The sequence below is a fragment of the Schistocerca gregaria genome, chromosome 5 (genome assembly GCF_023897955.1).
Source record: "Schistocerca gregaria isolate iqSchGreg1 chromosome 5, iqSchGreg1.2, whole genome shotgun sequence".
In the NCBI taxonomy this organism is placed as follows: domain Eukaryota; kingdom Metazoa; phylum Arthropoda; class Insecta; order Orthoptera; family Acrididae; genus Schistocerca; species Schistocerca gregaria.
In genome coordinates, this window is record NC_064924.1 from 214367996 (window position 1) to 214384729 (window position 16734).

At 45.5% G+C, this 16734-nt stretch overlaps 1 protein-coding gene across 2 annotated transcripts in view; it reads right to left on the reverse strand.

Moving 5' to 3' along the window:
* Positions 1-16734, reverse strand: part of LOC126272576 (follistatin) — a 749028-nt gene that overhangs the window by 116854 nt on the left and 615440 nt on the right. For both annotated transcript variants that reach the window (XM_049975500.1, XM_049975499.1), the window contains exon 4: positions 3507-3752. In XM_049975500.1, the coding sequence (XP_049831457.1) occupies positions 3507-3752 (246 nt within the window). The remainder of the gene's footprint in view (positions 1-3506; positions 3753-16734) is intronic.

A 16734-nucleotide genomic window follows, 5' to 3' on the forward strand; every position in this document is an offset into this window, starting at 1 on the left:
GCTCGACGTCTGGATTACAAGAGAAGAGAAGCAACTGTGTTCTGCCCAGCAGGACGCTCCGGCGTCCACACACGTGATCGGTATCCCGGGCACGCTATTGGCTAAAATCAATGACGCGTGAATTCGCTAGCAGTTGCGGCAGAGGGTTCAGGGCGTCTCCTGCCAGCAGCTTTAACTGGACAGAACCGCCTCGGTTTTGAAAGGCAAGCGACTTGTGTCACGTAGACACGGCGTCAATTACTCTGGGAGAAAACTTGTAAAGATTCCACTGTGCCTTTGAAATAAATTTCTTAAACCAATTCCCTAAAATATTCCTTGACTGGCTGCCATCCTGTACAGTATTGTTACTAACAAATAAAACTTTTAAAATAGGACCACTGAAGTCCACTCACATCATCCAAAGGAGGCTGTCTTCGCGCAGGCAAATACAGTGGGGTGACAAAAGTCACGCGATAGCGATATGCACATTTACAGATGGCGGTTGTATCGCGCACACAAGGTATAAAAGGGCAGTCCATTGGCATCGCTGTCATTTGCATTCAAGTAATTCAAGTGAAACTGTTTTCGATGTGATTACGTTCGCACCACGGGAATTAACAGACATTGAATCCGTAATGGTAGTAGGTGCTAGATGCGTGAGACAGTCCATTTCGAAAATCGTTAGGGAATCCAATTTTTCGAGATCCACAATGTCAAGAGTGTGCCGAGAAACCAATTTTCACCAAGGACCACGCAGTGTCCGACGGCGTTCACTTAACGACCGAGAGCAGCGGCGTTTTGGTAGTGTTTTCAGTGCTGACACTGCTTGAAATAAACGCAGAAATTTCCACGCGGAGTGGCCACGCGGTTTAGAGCACCATGCACGGACTGCGCGGCCGCTTCCATTGGAGGTTCGAGTCTTCTCTCGGGCATGGGTGTGTGTGTTTGTCTTAGCATAAATTAGTTTAAGTAGTGTGTAAGTTTAGCGACCGGTGTTCTCAGTAGTTTGGTCCCTTAAGAATTCACATACGTTTGAACGTTTTTTATACGAAGAAATCAATGTGGGGCGTATGACAGACGTATCCGTTAGGACATTGCGACGAAATTTAGCATTATTGGGTATGGCAGCAGACGTCCGACGCAAGTGCCTTTGCTAACAGCACCACATCGCCTACAGCGCCTCTCCTAGGCTGGTAACTCTATCGGTTGGGCTCTAGACGACGGAAATATCGAGGCTTGGTCAGATGAGTGCCGGTTTCAGTTGCTGATGATGGGGTTCAAGTGTGGCGCAGACTCCACGACTTCTTGGACCCAGATTGTCAACAAAGCGCTGTGTAGGATGGTGGTAGCTCCATAATGGTGTGGGCTGTGTTTACATCGAATGAACTGGGTCCTATGGTCCAACTGAACCGGTCACTGACTGGAAACGATTATGCTTGGCTACGTGGAGACCATTTGCTGCTATTAAACGATGGAATTTTTATCGATGACAGTGCTCCATGTCACAGGTAATAATTATTCGAGATTGCTTTGAAGAACAGTCTAGGCAATTTCGAGCGAATGGTTTGGCCATCCAGATAGCCCGAAATGAATCCTCTCGAACGTTTGTGTTACATAATAAAAAAGTCAGTTCGTGGACAAAATCCAGCAATGACAACACTCCCGCGTTTATGCAGCCGCACAGAAGGACGGTATCAGAAGGTATCCCATGCCTCCCTCCGAGAGGAGGGACTTTACTGGAGTTGCGGAAGCACTGCTATGATGTACCAGACCATGTTGTCTTTGTCCTTTGAATGCTATATTCACTCGGGCGAAAAGGATGAAGTTCTTCGGGATCACATGAGAACGTAGGCAAGCTGGGGAAGTGTTGCAATGCTGCTCGAGACCACGCTTGTCATTGACCACGAAATAGCTGTGGCTTGGTTCATTGTCATGACGCAGCTTCAAATTGGCGGCAGTGCCTGGCCCCACTTGATCAACGGTTGCGTGCAGTCTTTCCATCATTTTCACATCGATCGAGAATACAAACCACAAAGAAACTCTGGACAAATGATACAAGGTGCATTTCGATTATGTCTCCCCCCCCCCCCCCCCCCTTTTCCCTCCCATTCACGGATCCTGTCGAGTTGCTAGATAACACTTAGCTGTACAGAAATGTATTGATCAATTTGTCGTGAATGTAAAAAGACGCAACAAAGACGAAGGTGACTAGCCCACGGACTAAAAGTTGCACTTCATTGTATGGATAAAGAAGAACTGTGGAGGAACGCTGCTGCTGAATTTGGTGGTGAAGCTTCAGGCTGTCATATTGGAAGAATAATCTACTGGGCAGATATTTGTGAGTCTTCTGGGGCACTCTGCATATTTTGCACCCGTCGCAGTTCGTTAAGACATTCGTAATCATTCCAGGATCCTCAGACGTAGGAGTTCGTGACGTTAAGACTGACTGAGGAACGAGAATGACGCTAACTAACTACTGTTTATTGTTTGTTCATTTCTAGACATGGTGATTGATTAGCTGAAGTTGTTATGACGCTTGCAAATACAACAAAATAGACGAACAAAATAATGATTTATTTGGGACACAAAATAGAAATAACTTCGGCCGAACTAATGCTGGAGAAACGCATGCGTGACTGTGCAGAACATAAACGAGATAATAAACTAGCTCCAAAGAAACTTGTTGATTATTTTAATGTATAAAACTCGATTTCTCAATATCGGCCCAAATGTTGTGGGAAGGTAATGTATAATTCACATGATTACGTGTAAATAATTGTAACGTATATGTTTATGGCATTCAACCAATCTCTTTCCAATTTTTTTCTCAACTTCCAAGTTGTCAATCTTCCAGGTAATACAGATGACCTGTGCTCCCATCTAGTCTAGGAAAACGAGGTTCCACTGTATGTCGTAACCTCACTTTCACCGTTTAGTATTAGGCTAAGCCAAGTGACATTGCATTGTCACAGCTAGGTGACGTTTACCAATTCTTTTGCGTCTGTCGACGTCGAGGAAACCATCTAATTCAGTGAAATGAGGTTCACTTTCACCATTCAGTATTGGGCTAAGCAAGGTGTTGTTGTGCTGGAGCCACAATTACATGTTGTCTTCATTTCTGTTGGTGTCCGATGTGTATCGACTGAGTGGAGCTGAACCGTATGAAAAGTGTGGAACAAGAGCAGTTTATGCGACTAGCCACAGGAATTCAGTGCCCCAGTTAAGACTCCCAGCAACAGTGAGGAACAAGAGCGGCTGACGTTACTACGGCGTGGGAATGCAGTGCTCCAATTAAGACCGCCAACAGTGGTAAGGAACGAGAGCAGGAGACATGACTGCGGCGTGGGAATGCAGTGCTCCAGTTAGGATCCCCAGCAATGGTGAGGAATGAGAGCGGCTAATGCGACTACTCTGCGGGGATGCAGTGCTCCAGTTAGGACTCGCAGCAGCAGGCTGCAGCCTAGAGGGAGGGGTTTGGCTTTACTTTGCGAGGCAGCAGAGCAGAGCAAGGTGCTTGAGATACTCACGCTTGCAGCGGCCCTTGTAGGCCTCAGGGATGGCGCGGCCCTTGAGGCAGGCGGCCTCGCGCAGGTGGCAGGCGCTGGGGTAGGTGACGCCGTCGGCGCCGCACACCTGGCGGCTCGCGGGTTGCGCCGAGGCGGCGGCGGCGGCCGCGCTGGGGCACCGCTGCGCGCATCGCACGCAGTGCGGCCGCAGGTTCTGGTCGAGCAGGCAGTGCCGGCCAGCGCCGCACTGGACGCGCTCGCACGAGCCTGCGCACCAAAGCATACGCCCACTTGTACCGCAGTCGAGCTGTCGCGACAATGGTGGCCGCGTGGCAGTTGCAGGGACGCCTGCGCACCCAGCGGCGAGAAGCCAAACGTCTCTTAACATCAGACTCGACTAGAAACAACAGTCATTGTATTAAAATATCAAAATGAATAAATAAGTGGGTGCCAGAATGAGATTTTCACTCGGCAGCGGATTGTGCGCTGATATGAAACTTCCTGGCAGATTGAAACTGCGTGCCGGACCGAGACTCGAACTCGGGACCTTTGCTTTTTCGCGGGCAAGTGCTCTACCAGCTGAGCTACCCAAACTCGAGTCTCAGTCCGGCACACAGTTTTAATCTGCCAGGAAGTTCCATATCAGCGCACACTCCGCTTCAGAGTAAAAATCTCATTCTGGAAACATCCTCCAGGCTGTGGCTAAGCCATGTCTCTGCAATATCCTTTCTTTCAGGAGTGCTAGTTCTTCATGGTTCGCAGGAGAGCTTCTGTAAAGTTTGGAAGGTAGGAGACGAGGCACTGGCAGAAGGAAGGCTGTGAGGGCGGGGCGTGAGTCGTACTTGGGTAGCTCAGCTGGCAGAGCACTTGCCGGCGAAAGGCAAAGGTCCCGACTTCAAGTCTCGGTCTGGCACACAGTTTTTATCTACCAGGAAGTTTCAAATAAGTAGGTGGCTTGGAAAACATTCGTTCGACCTATACTTGAGTATCGCTCATCGGTGTGGGATCCGTACCAGGTCGGGTTGACATAGGAGATAGAGAAGATCCAAAAAAGAGCGGCGCGTTTCGTCACAGGGTTATTTGGTAAGCCTGATAGCGTTATGGAGGTGTTTAGCAAACTCATGTGGCAGACTCTGCAAGAGAGGCGCTCTGCATCGCTGAGTAGCTTGCTGTCCAGGTTTCGAGAGGGTGCGTTTCTGGATGAGGTATCGAATATACTACTTCCCCCTACTTATACCTCCCGAGGAGATCACGAATGTAAAATTAGAGAGATTCGAGCGCACACGGAGGCTTTCCGCGCGAACCGTACGCGACTGGAACAGGAAAGGGAGGTAATGACAGTGGCACGTAAAGTGCCCTCCGCCACACACCGTTGGGTGGCTTGCGGAGTATAAATGTAGATGTAGATGTAGAATTCAACAATTGTTGCTCAATGAAGACTTTGCCTGTTGCCGTATTTGCTGAGGAAGCTTCCAGGTGGTATAGTCGTAGCCCATGACACTTTCGTGTATTCTATTTCGCCCAGAGTTGCGTTGGACATCTTCAGTTGTCCAACACATCTCTGAACGAGAGTTACTCCTGGTCAGTCGGCAAGTTTCAGCGTGACCAGGAAAAACTCTGAAGGTATTCAACACAGCTCTAGCCGAGATGTGTTCCTGGTAAATCGACAAGACTTAACGTAGCCAGGAGCACCTCTGAAGTTGTCAAACATAGCTATGGACGAGAGGAGTTCCTGGCCAGACATCAGTACTGAATATGAAGCAATTAAGAGGGCGTGCTGAAAAATAATGCCTCAGAATTTCTCAAGTGAAAACTATTAAAACTCTTTAAATTAAAGAAACATTACTAACTTTCTAAATCTTTATTCGTCATGTCCACGAATTTGCGGCCCACTACCTCTAAATGACTCCGAATGGCGGCGTGTAACATGGCGATGTGTAACGTAACTATGTCGGTATTGAGAAACAGTATGCTGTAATCGAAGTTCCGATCCGAAGAGTTTGTCCACACGAGGAGCACCCCGTCCTTCAGCATTACAATGCCAGACCACACACGAGCTGTCCCATATCTTGGGTTCATTCTGTCATCACTCATCCTCCATACAGACCAAACTTGGCCCCACCCGATTTCTATCTGTTTAAACTTAAAGTACACTTTCGGTGACTTCCCTTTGGTAATGATGAAGCGGTACAATCTGAGGCAACTTGTAGTTCCCTCAACAAAGTCAAACATTCGACAGTGACTGTGTCAACAAACTGGTCGCTCGTGGGGAGAAACGTGTTCGTGCCCAGGTTGACTTGTTGTTGTTGTGGTCTTCAGTCCTGAGACTGGTTTGATGCAGCTCTCCATGCTACTCTATCCTCTGCAAGCTTCTTTATCTCCCAGTACCTACTGCAACCTAAATCCTTCTGAATCTGTTTAGTGTATTCATCTCTTGGTCTCCCTCTACGATTTTTACCCTCCACGTTGCCCTCCAATACTAAATTGGTGATCCTTTGATGCCTCAGAACGTGTCCTACCAACCGATCCCTTCTTGTAGTCAAGTTGTACCACAAATTTCTCTTCTTTCCAATTCTATTCAATACCTCCTCATTAGTTATGTGATCTACCCATCTAATCTTCAGCATTCTTCTGTAGCACCACATTTCGAAAGCTTCTATTCTCTTCTTGTCCAAACTATTTATCGTCCACGTTTCACTTCCATACATGGCTACACTCCATGCAAATACTTTCAGAAACGACTTCCTGACATTTAAATCTGTGGTCGATCTTAACAAATTTCTCTTTTTCAGAAACGCTTTCCTTGCCATTGCCAGTCTACATTTTAAATACTCTCTGCTTCGACCATCATCAGTTATTTTGCTCTCCAAATAGCAAAACTCATTTACTACTTTAAGCATCTCATTTCCTAATCTAATTTTCTCTGCATCTACCGATTTAATTCTACTACATTCCATTATTCTCGTTTTGCTTTTGTTGATGTTCATCTTATATCCTCCTTTCAAGACAATGTCCATTCTGTTCAGCTGCTCTTCCAGGTCCTTTGCTGTCTCTGACAGAATTACAATGTCATCGGCGAACCTCAAAGTTTTAATTTCTTCTCCATGGATTTTAATTCCTACTCCGAATTTTTCATTTGTTTCCTTCACTGGCAGCTCAATATACAGATTGAATAACATCAGGGATAAGCTACAACGGTGTCTCACTCCCTTCCCAACCACTGCTTCCCTCTCATGCCCCTCGACTCTTATAACTGCCATCTGGTTACTGTACAAATTGTAAATAGCCTTTCGCTCCCTGTATTTTACCCCTGACATCTTCAGGAGTTGAAAGGGATGTACAGGTTGACTATGTTGAGAAATAAAACTGTAGACATAAAGATGCAGAATGGTAATGACGTTTGCTTTATTTAAAAATCTTTAAGAGTTACCACATAAAAATTCGGAGGTATTACGTTTCAGCACGCCCACGTAGATTGAATAAAATTATTCATATGTTGGAATATCGAATGAAGCCTAAGAATGCACAAGTCATCAGGCTCCGTTATTATGTGACAAGATAAGAGGTTAACGGAACAAAAATATCATAGAAACCGAGGTATGAAAGTCAACCATATTTTAAATAAATACTTGATCCTCTGTCTTAAGAAAAAAGACCCTCTTACCTTATTCTTAAACCAGATCAGGATGCCGATAAAGGGAAAGTATCGGGCGAGATGGGAAGATACGTTTGAAAATATTTCCTCAGGCATATATAGTAGCCGCGCGGGATTAGCCGAACGGTCTAGGCGCTGCAGTAATGGACTGTGCGGCTGGTCCCGGCGGAGGTTCGAGTCCTCCCTCGGGCACGGGTGTGTGTGTTTGTTCTTAGGATAATTTAGGTTAAGTAGTGTGTAAGCTTAGGGACTGATGACCTTAGCAGTTGGGTCCCACAATATTTCACGCACATTTGAGCAATTTATGAGTTTTGACTCTGGATTTATTTTGAACCTGTTCATGTCTCTTAATATTTTACTGATGCGATGATATAAATATTCTTTGGTAAATCATCTGACACCGTTATTATATGATGAGGAAAGTGACGATCGTATTAAAAATAGACTGGCAGATAAGTACCATAGAAACCATCTTAAGAAAATGAATCATATTATTAATAAATATTGGCTCCAGGTTCTTAAAAAAAGACAGCCTTTAATTATTGCTAAGCCAGATCAGAATTCCACTTAAGCGAAAGTATTGGGCATAATGGAAAGATATGTTTGAAAATATTTCGTCAGGAACATGCTGAGTGTGGCGGCGCAGTGTTTATCACAATGGACTCGCATTCAAATCTCCGTTCCAGTTTTACGTGATTTACCAAACTTGCTTCAGGAAAATGCCGGGATGGTTCCACTGAAAAGGGCACGAATGATTACCTTCCACATTCTTTTATAATCAGTGCTGTAATGACCACACTGTCGACAGAACATTAAACTTTAATCTTCCGCCGGCCGCTGTGGCCGAGCAGTTCCAGGCGCTACAGACCCGAACCGTGCTGCTGCTACGGTAAGGTTCGAATCCTGCCTCGGGCATGGATGTGTGTGATGTCCTTAAGTTAGTTAGGTTTAAGTAGTTCTAAGTCTAGGGGACTGATGACCTCAGATGTTGTCCCATAGTGATTAGAGCCATTGGAAACATTTTTTTAATCTTCCCTCCTTATTTCCTTCAGAAATTCAATGTAGCTTATGTCATTTCATTGATGAGTTTATTTATTTCATTATTGTGTATTGTATTGTTTATTGAATCGGGGTCCTAGCACCGACAGAGAGGCTTCGTCCCGACATAGCCCTCAGTGGTCACAACACCAGAACAGGCCACAGCAGTCCACCCACCCCATCGCCGCTCCACACCGAACCCAGGTTATTGTGCGATGGATCAACTCACCCCTTCCGGGAGCGTCTCATACCAGACGAGTGTAGCCCCAAATGTTTGCGTGGTAGAGTAATTATGGCGTACGCATACGTGGAGGCAGTGTTTGCACAGCAATTGTCGTCATAGTAGTTTATCGTTATTCATGTCTCTCAATATTTTATTAATATTTCAGATGCAATAATATAAAAACTCATATGCTACTGTTTGTAAAAAGTGAAACAATGGTCTGCAACACGCCACGATAAGAGGACGCGTAGAACGGCTGAACAATAACAAGCGCTTTAAAGGACAGAGAGTTGGCGTGGACGTAGGCTCAACGGTACCCTCTTTTGTGTGACCGGACACCTCAGTGTTACGCAAAGCTCAGCCGGTGTGGAGCCATCATACATAGTGGAAACGTGTAACCAAGTGCCACTATGCCTCCCGACATCACGAGGTGGAATATCAGCATGTGGGTGCATTCGAACGGGGCAGAATGATTGGTCTCCGAGAGGCGAGTCTCTCGTTCCGTGACACCGCTTCGTTCAGGACACGCTGCTTCAACAGTGAGGCATACGTGGAACCAGGTAGAGGGCCGTATACAGTGCCAACAAGATACTGGACGATACAATGTGACCACAGTGCGAGATGACCGCCATCTTGTCCGATTGGCCGTGATGGACAGAACAGCTTCGTCCACAGCGTTGGCACTAATTGGAAGCACAGTATCAGGTGTGGACATCTCTGCGTCGACGGTTTTACAACGTCTTCTGCGGGCTCAACTGGCAGCATCTGTTATGTCTGCAAACAGACGGCCCCTGCCAGGCAGACTACAGTCAAGACACCTCAGTGTACCATATAACATTCACAAGCACTTGCAGGCGCAACCAAGAGGAAAACAATTCTTCAAAACAAACAGAACTTGCTAGAGACTAATGTGAACCTTTTTCTACAGAGGTCGCCTCACAGATACAGGGAAAGTTGGAGTACTCCGCCAGCTTTATAAAGCCAGTGCCGCAGTAGTACTGCCAGTTCCTCGCCGAGCTAGGACCAGCTCCTACAGACCCCACCGACGCTCTTGATGAATGGTCGTCTACAAGCTATTTGTTTTTGTGTGTATATAGATATTGTTCAAGAAGTGTCGTTCAGTTTCAATAAACGACAGTATACTGAGTGTTCTACAGTACTGAGTATTCTCCAGCATCCCTGCCATTGCGTCGGCATCCATTGACTAGAACCCACCAACGCTACAGACTACAATGGGCACGTGAAGGCTGGAACTGGCGTGCCGAGAGGCAAAAGTTAGTGGTTTCGGACGGGCCCCCATTTCAACTTGTCCTACAGTGATGGCCGCATATGCATTTGACGCCGCCATGGTACTGCAACTGTTTTGTTGAACGGAATAAAGCTCAAATGCCAAGTTTGATGGTTTGGGGTGCCATAGCGTATATGACTTCTCTCCATTGAGAATGACATGCTGCGTTCTGTTATCTAGAAACTCCTCAATCCAATCACACAATTGGTCTGATAGTCCATATGCTCTTAATTTGTTCATTAAACGACTGTGGGGAACTGTATCGAACGCCTTGCGGAAGCCAAGAAACACGGCATCTACCTGTAATCCCGTGTCTATGGCCCTCTGAGTCTCGTCGCCGAATAGCGCGAGCTGGGTTTCACACGACCGTCTTTTACGAAACCCATAGTGATTCCTACAGAGTAGATTTTTAGTCTGCAGGAAAGTCATTATACTCGAACATAATATGTGTTCCAAAATTCTACAAATTCTACAACTGATCGACGTTAGAGATATAGGTCTATAGTTCTGCACATCTGTTCGACGTCCCTTCTTGAACACGGAGATGACCTGTGCCATTTTCCAATCCTTTGGAACGCTACGCTCTTCTAGAGACCTACGGTACACCGCTGCAAGAAGGGAGGCAAGTTCCTTCGCGTAATACTAATGTTGGTAAGCTAACATGTAAGTGCCCATGTCCTGGCATTTTACAAGATGAAGAAGTCTGCACAGGATAGAGTAACATGGAGAGCTGCATCACACCAATCTCTGGATTGGAGACCACAACAACAACAACGGAACTGAAGCGAGTTGAAAACTACATGTACCCTTGAATAAACGTAAAGTGTGAATATTACTTACAGAAATGCTGTATAGGTGCTATGATGGCAGAATAACGCTCGAACAGAAGACACATCCATCCTGCAAGAGGTGTTCAAAAAGTTCCCCATCCATCTCAGGGCGTTGGAGGGCGTGTTGTGTGTGTTGGACATCATCTTGGGGGGCTTTGATGCGGGCTAGGATATCACAAAGGGGGGCCCGAGAGATGATTGAGAGACCAAAGTTGGTGACGTAACAGAAGAAGGTGAAGGTCAGAGTGGCAGAAGAAGCCGCGGCGCGGGCGCGGGCGGGAGTTGGGAGGCCGGCAGTGGGCGGAGCGGCTCGAGGCAGAGCGAGGCGGCCGGCCGGCTCGCGCACGCGCAGGCGGGCCAGGATTGCCCGAGGTTCAAGGCCGGCGCCGCCGCGTCACAGGCAGCGTCACCGCCACCGCCGGCGTCATTCCCGCGGGCAGGCCTGCCCGGTGCCCAGCGCTGTCCCTGAGCCCCCCCCCTCCACCTGCCCTCCCCCCCCCCCTCCTCTCTACCGTGTCGACCCAGTCAGCGCCAAGTTCCGCTTACTCGGCCTCGCCCTCACAGGAAGTACTCGTTACAGTGGAATGTACCTTGAACTGATGCTCGGGGCTCTCACCCTGTCCGTTCTCTCCGATCTACCTCCAAGACGATAAAGGCTACAATAGTCTGCAGATTTTGCCTTTTCTTCTTTGCAGGTTCGAATCTTGCCTCGGACATGGATGTTTGTGATGTCCATAGGTTAATTAGGTTTAAGTAGTTCTAAGTTCTAGGGGACTGATGACCTCACAAGTACTCAGAGCCAGCCTTTTCTTCTTCGAGCTCCTCCTGCTCCTCCTCCTCCTTTGTAATGGTACTTGAATTACGCAACCATTACGGCAACTCACCTGAACCTCTCGATACCAGCAGTATTCTACTGTGTTTCTGTAAATTACTTAACGCATTTCTGAGACAACATTCAGATTTGATTTCATTTGTGACACATCGATATGTATATATGAAACAGGCGAAATACCCTCAGACTTCAAGAAGAATATAATAATTCCAATCCCAAAGAAAGCAGGTGTTGAAAGATGTGAAAATTACCGAACTATCAGTTTAATAAGTCACAGGTGCAAAATACTAACGCGAATTATTTACAGACGAATGGATAAACTAGTAGAAGCCGACCTCGGAAGCGATCAGTTTGGATTCTGTAGAAATGATGGAACACGTGAGGCAATACTGACCCAGCGACTCATCTTAGAAGCTAGATTAAGGAAGGGCATACCTACGTTCCTAGCATTTGTAGACTTAGAGAAAGCTTTTGACAATGTTGACTGGAATACTCTCTTTCAAATTCTGAAGGTGGCAGGGTTAAAATACAGGGAGCGAAAGGCTATTTACAATTTGTACAGAAACCAGATGGCAGTTATAAGAATCGAGGGCCATGAAATGGAAGTAGTGGTTGGGAAGGGAGTGAGACAGGGTTGTAGTCTCTCCCCGATGTTATTCAATCTGTATATTGAGCAAGCAGTGAAGGAAACAAAAGAAAAATTCGGAGTAGGTATTAAAATCCATGGAGAAGAAATAAAAACGTTGAGGTTCGCCGGTGACATTGTAATTCTGTCAGAGACAGCAAGGGACTTGGAAGAGCAGGCATTTGAACGGAATGGACAGTATCTTGAAAGGAGGTTGTAAGATGGACATCAACAAAAGCGAAACGAGGATAACGGAATGTAGTCGAATTAAGTCGGGTGATGCTGAAGGAATTAGATTAGGAAATGAGACACATAAAGTAGTAAAGGAGTTTTGCTATTTGGGGAGCAAAATAACTGATGATAGTCGAAGTAGAGAGGATATAAAATGTAGACTGGCAATGGCAAGGAAAGCGTTTCTGAAGAAGAGAAATTTGTTAACATCGAGTATAGATTTAAGTGTCAGGAAGTCATTTCTGAAAGTATTTGTATGGAGTGTAGCCATATATGGAAGTGAAACATGGACAATAAATAGTTTGGGCAAGAAAAGAATAGAATCTTTCGAAATGTGATGCTACAGAAGAATGCTGAAGATTAGATGGGTAGATCACAAAACTAATGAGGAAGTATTGAATAGGATTGGGGAGAAGAGAAGTTTGTGGCACAACTTGACCAGAAGAAGGGATCGGTTGGTAGGACATGTTCTGAGGCATCAACGGATAACCAATTTAGTATTGGAGGGCAGCTTGGAGGGTAAAAATCGTAGAGGGAGACCAAGAGATGAATACACTAAGCAGATTCAGGAGGATGTAGGTAGCAGTAGGTACTGGGAGATGAAGAAGCTTGCACTGGATAGAATAGCATGGAGAGCTGCATCAAACCAGTCTCAGGACTGAAGATCACAACAGCAACAACATTGATATGTTTATATTGGAATGATAATATTCTTATGTGTATTCTCTCTTTTGTCACTACGATCTTTCACGTACTTGTAACTCTGATTTTTGGGCGCGTAAGCGTTTATTAGTTAGTTAGAGTCGCACCTTGAGAAAGTCAAGTCTTGGACGTCATGTTGGAAAGACGCATATTGTAGCCAGTTTATAAAATGTGATCTTTAACAGCAGGGAAGATGTTTTCAAGTATGTTTTGTATTGTGAACTGATGTTATGTGTGTTACGTGTTATTGCAATAAAAGCAATTAAAGGGAAGTGTAACTTAAATTCGGAGTGCTGGTTATTTTTTTTTTTTTTACATCACTATTGTGCTATCTTTGAAAGGTTTTATCTTCAAGAATGGTTTGTGAAGCGCATCTACAAAACTTTTAAATATAGCAGAATAAAACACATGCCTCTTTGCATCCGAGCTTGGAATCATCACCACCTAGATTTTCGACGATTGAGCCATGGTTTTACAACGAGAGCAGCGTGGGAAACACGAAAAGATGAGTGCCTAGTTTATTCATTATTACATGAAATGACTTTATTAACTGTGATCTAATGACACCTGCCACATAATAACTTTGTTGTTACCCGAAAATACAGTATTTAGCAGCGTGAGCAACACCACAATCATTAAATTTTGACCTTTGTTGTGGTAGGGTTGTTAGAACTTGAAGCGTTAGATCCCTCAACTTCAACGATCTCAAAAGGGATCTTAACGGATCGCCGATTTTAATCTTCTTTCGAGTGAGTGTAGCACTTAGATGGTGCAACTGCTGCTCTTAACACTAGGCATTTCTCAAGCGTTTCACTTCAGTCTGGAATCGGGCGACCGCTACGATCGCATGTTCGAATCCTGCCTTGGGCATGGATGTGTGTAATGTCCTTAGGTTAGTTAGGTTTAATTAGTTCTAAGTTGTAGGGGACTGATGTCCTCAGATTTTAAGTCCCATAGTGCTCAGAGCTATCTGAACCGTCAAGCGTTTCACAACTGTATACCATACGGTAGCGCCACCCGTCGCTAAGGCGCATGGCTGCCCATATTGCGTTCTACTCGACTCATTTTTTCCTCAGTTCGCAACCAAACAGTTTTATCTCTTCAGCGAATCATGTTTCTTTGGAAAGGAACAATAACAATAATGATAGGCATTCTGGCGAGATACGTGGGTTATTCGGAAAGTAAGGAACGATCGCTCGCGAAATGGAAATCACAGTGAAAATCCGACGAAGTTTGGCACATGTGTGTTGCGCAGTGTCTCTAGTATGCCCGTCGATCATGTTACGTCCTACTTTTTAGTTCTGAGCACACAAGGGGCACATAAAGATACCTAGAACAATAGTGTCTCACGCCAAGTACAAGGGCCTGGTAAGAAGTTTCACTTAAAACTATGCAGCCAACATTGTCGTGCGGTTTCTTCTTCACGAGAATTCTCAGACGCATTCTGTAGGGGCAATGAAAATGCTCCTGCATTGTTTTCAATTGGAAATGTTTGATTACCAACAATACAGCCCGTTATTGTCTCCCTCTGAGCTTCATCTCTGCTTTCATGAACGGCTGGCTATGAAAACAACCGTTTGGCACAGACAACGACCGCTAGGCCAGCGTAGAGAACTGGCGGAAAGCACTGGCGGCTGCCTTCTATAACGAGGGTATTGGAAAGTTGGTACAAGCTACGACAAACGTCTAAGTCGGATCGGCGACTACGGAGGTAAGCAGCTGGAAGTTGTAGGTAACTGTTCCAAATGAAAGAGTTATAATTTTCACTGTGGTTTCCATTTCGCGACCTATCGTTCCTTACTTTCCGAATAGCTCTCGTATAATGTGAAATCGTGATGAAATGAAGCTTTTAAAAATTTAAACAAACGTTCACTAAAATGTTTAATATGTCAGTATTTCTCCAAGTGCCGACGGCATATTCCAAAACGAACATTTATTTATCCACATTCACGAACGTATCCCAAGTACTGTGTACATTATTCAGAGCAGGTATATCCCTCTGGGATACGTGCATGGATGTGTCCATAACCAAATTTTCATTTTTAATATACACTGCCGGAAATAAATTAGTAGAGCCGGAAAGACGACGTCGATTTTGATCCTATGACGGCATATGCCACCTCGGGACTAGGAGATGATATGTACTGATAATGGTTTCAACGTCGTGCGCCAACAATAACGTAGTGGCATAGCCAAAAGAGCGCCGTCTGTGACTACCCTTTAATGGAGAATATTTACAGCCGGAAAACTCGGTGTGATGCAGACATATGAAGCAAGCAGGCAACAGTGCATTCGTGCTCCTACAGCCTACTAAGCGAGTTTGAGAAATAGTCTAATTTTGGCCTTCCGATTGGCCGAAAGGTTCTCTAGGATAACTGTCACACAAGCTGAACGTGCTGCGTTAGTTGCGCTACGATTCTGGTATCAGTTGTTACTTGAACACTCTCACAACAGTAGGCGTTGTTCTGAACGTCCACGCAGCGCAGAAGCCCGACAGGATAGTCGTATTGTAAGGGCAACAGTGGCAGATCGTACAGCTGCACTACAGATAAGAGGGCTTGTGAGGCCAGAGGTGTCAACGTGAACTGTTGCGAACCAGTTATTAGCAGCGGGACTTCGGGCCTGCACACCTCTAGATCGCCTTCCACTCACGTCACAGAACCGACGTGCTCGGCTTGACTGGCACCTTCAGAGGATCACTTGGAATGGCGCGCAGTGGTCTCCAGTGATGAAAGCAGATTCTGCCTGCACGCAAGTGATGGTGAGTGTTGTAGAGTGCATTCGTCCTAGACACACTGGTCCCATCCCACGCTTTATGATCTGGGTTACAATAAGATAAAATTCTCTTCCTCCTTTGGCTTTTCTGGAGGGGACGCACTCGATACGCGCAAAATGTTGTTGTTCCTGTTCTTTAGCCGTTCTTGCAACTGGAAGGTGATTGGTTACTCCAACAGGATAATGCTCGCCCAAACACTGCCCATGAAACTCAACGTGCCATGCAAAACGTGCTGGAGCTTCCATGACCAGTATGATCTCCTGACTTGTCTCCCATCGAGCAAGTGGGATATGATAGCCCGAGAAGTAACTCGTGCTACTCGTCTACCAACTCTTGCAGAACTACGTGGAAAGGTCGAGCAGGCGTGTATAACGTATCTCAGAACATGATTCGTCATATGTACAATAGACTGTTCGCCAGCACCAGCATTAGCGCCCATGGAAGCTACACCGCGTATCAACATAGGTGTTTGAGCACGAGTCGAAACCTCAAAACCGTTTGATCTGTAGATTTCATGTACTCCATATGCACAGGCCGGCCGGAGTGGCCTAGCGGTTCTAGGCGCTACAGTTTGACACCGCACGACCACTACGGTCGCAGGTTCGAATCTTGCCTCGGGCATTGATGTGTGTGATGTCCTTAGGTTAGTTAGGTTTAAGTAGTTCTATGTTCTAGAGGACTGATGACCTCAGAATTTAAGTCAAATAGTGCTCAGAGTCATTTGAACCATTTTGAACCATATGCACAACTGGAAACCTCTAACGTGGTGCAGTATTTTTTTCCTGCAGCGCATTTTTATTACAGTATATTGTCGCTACTTGTCTTTTTAATGATTACCGGTTTCGTTCAAATTTTGAAACAAGTAAAAGACAGGCCAAGTTTGACCTTCCTAATCTGAAACACACACATGATAAAAATAAAAATATATACGATTGTATATTATTATTGAAGAGCAACCTACCAGTTTTATATGCTATGTGCAGCATCCGTGAGGTATTAATCTGCACACACTACAAGTCGTGAGTCGTGCTTGGGTATCTCTGTCGGTA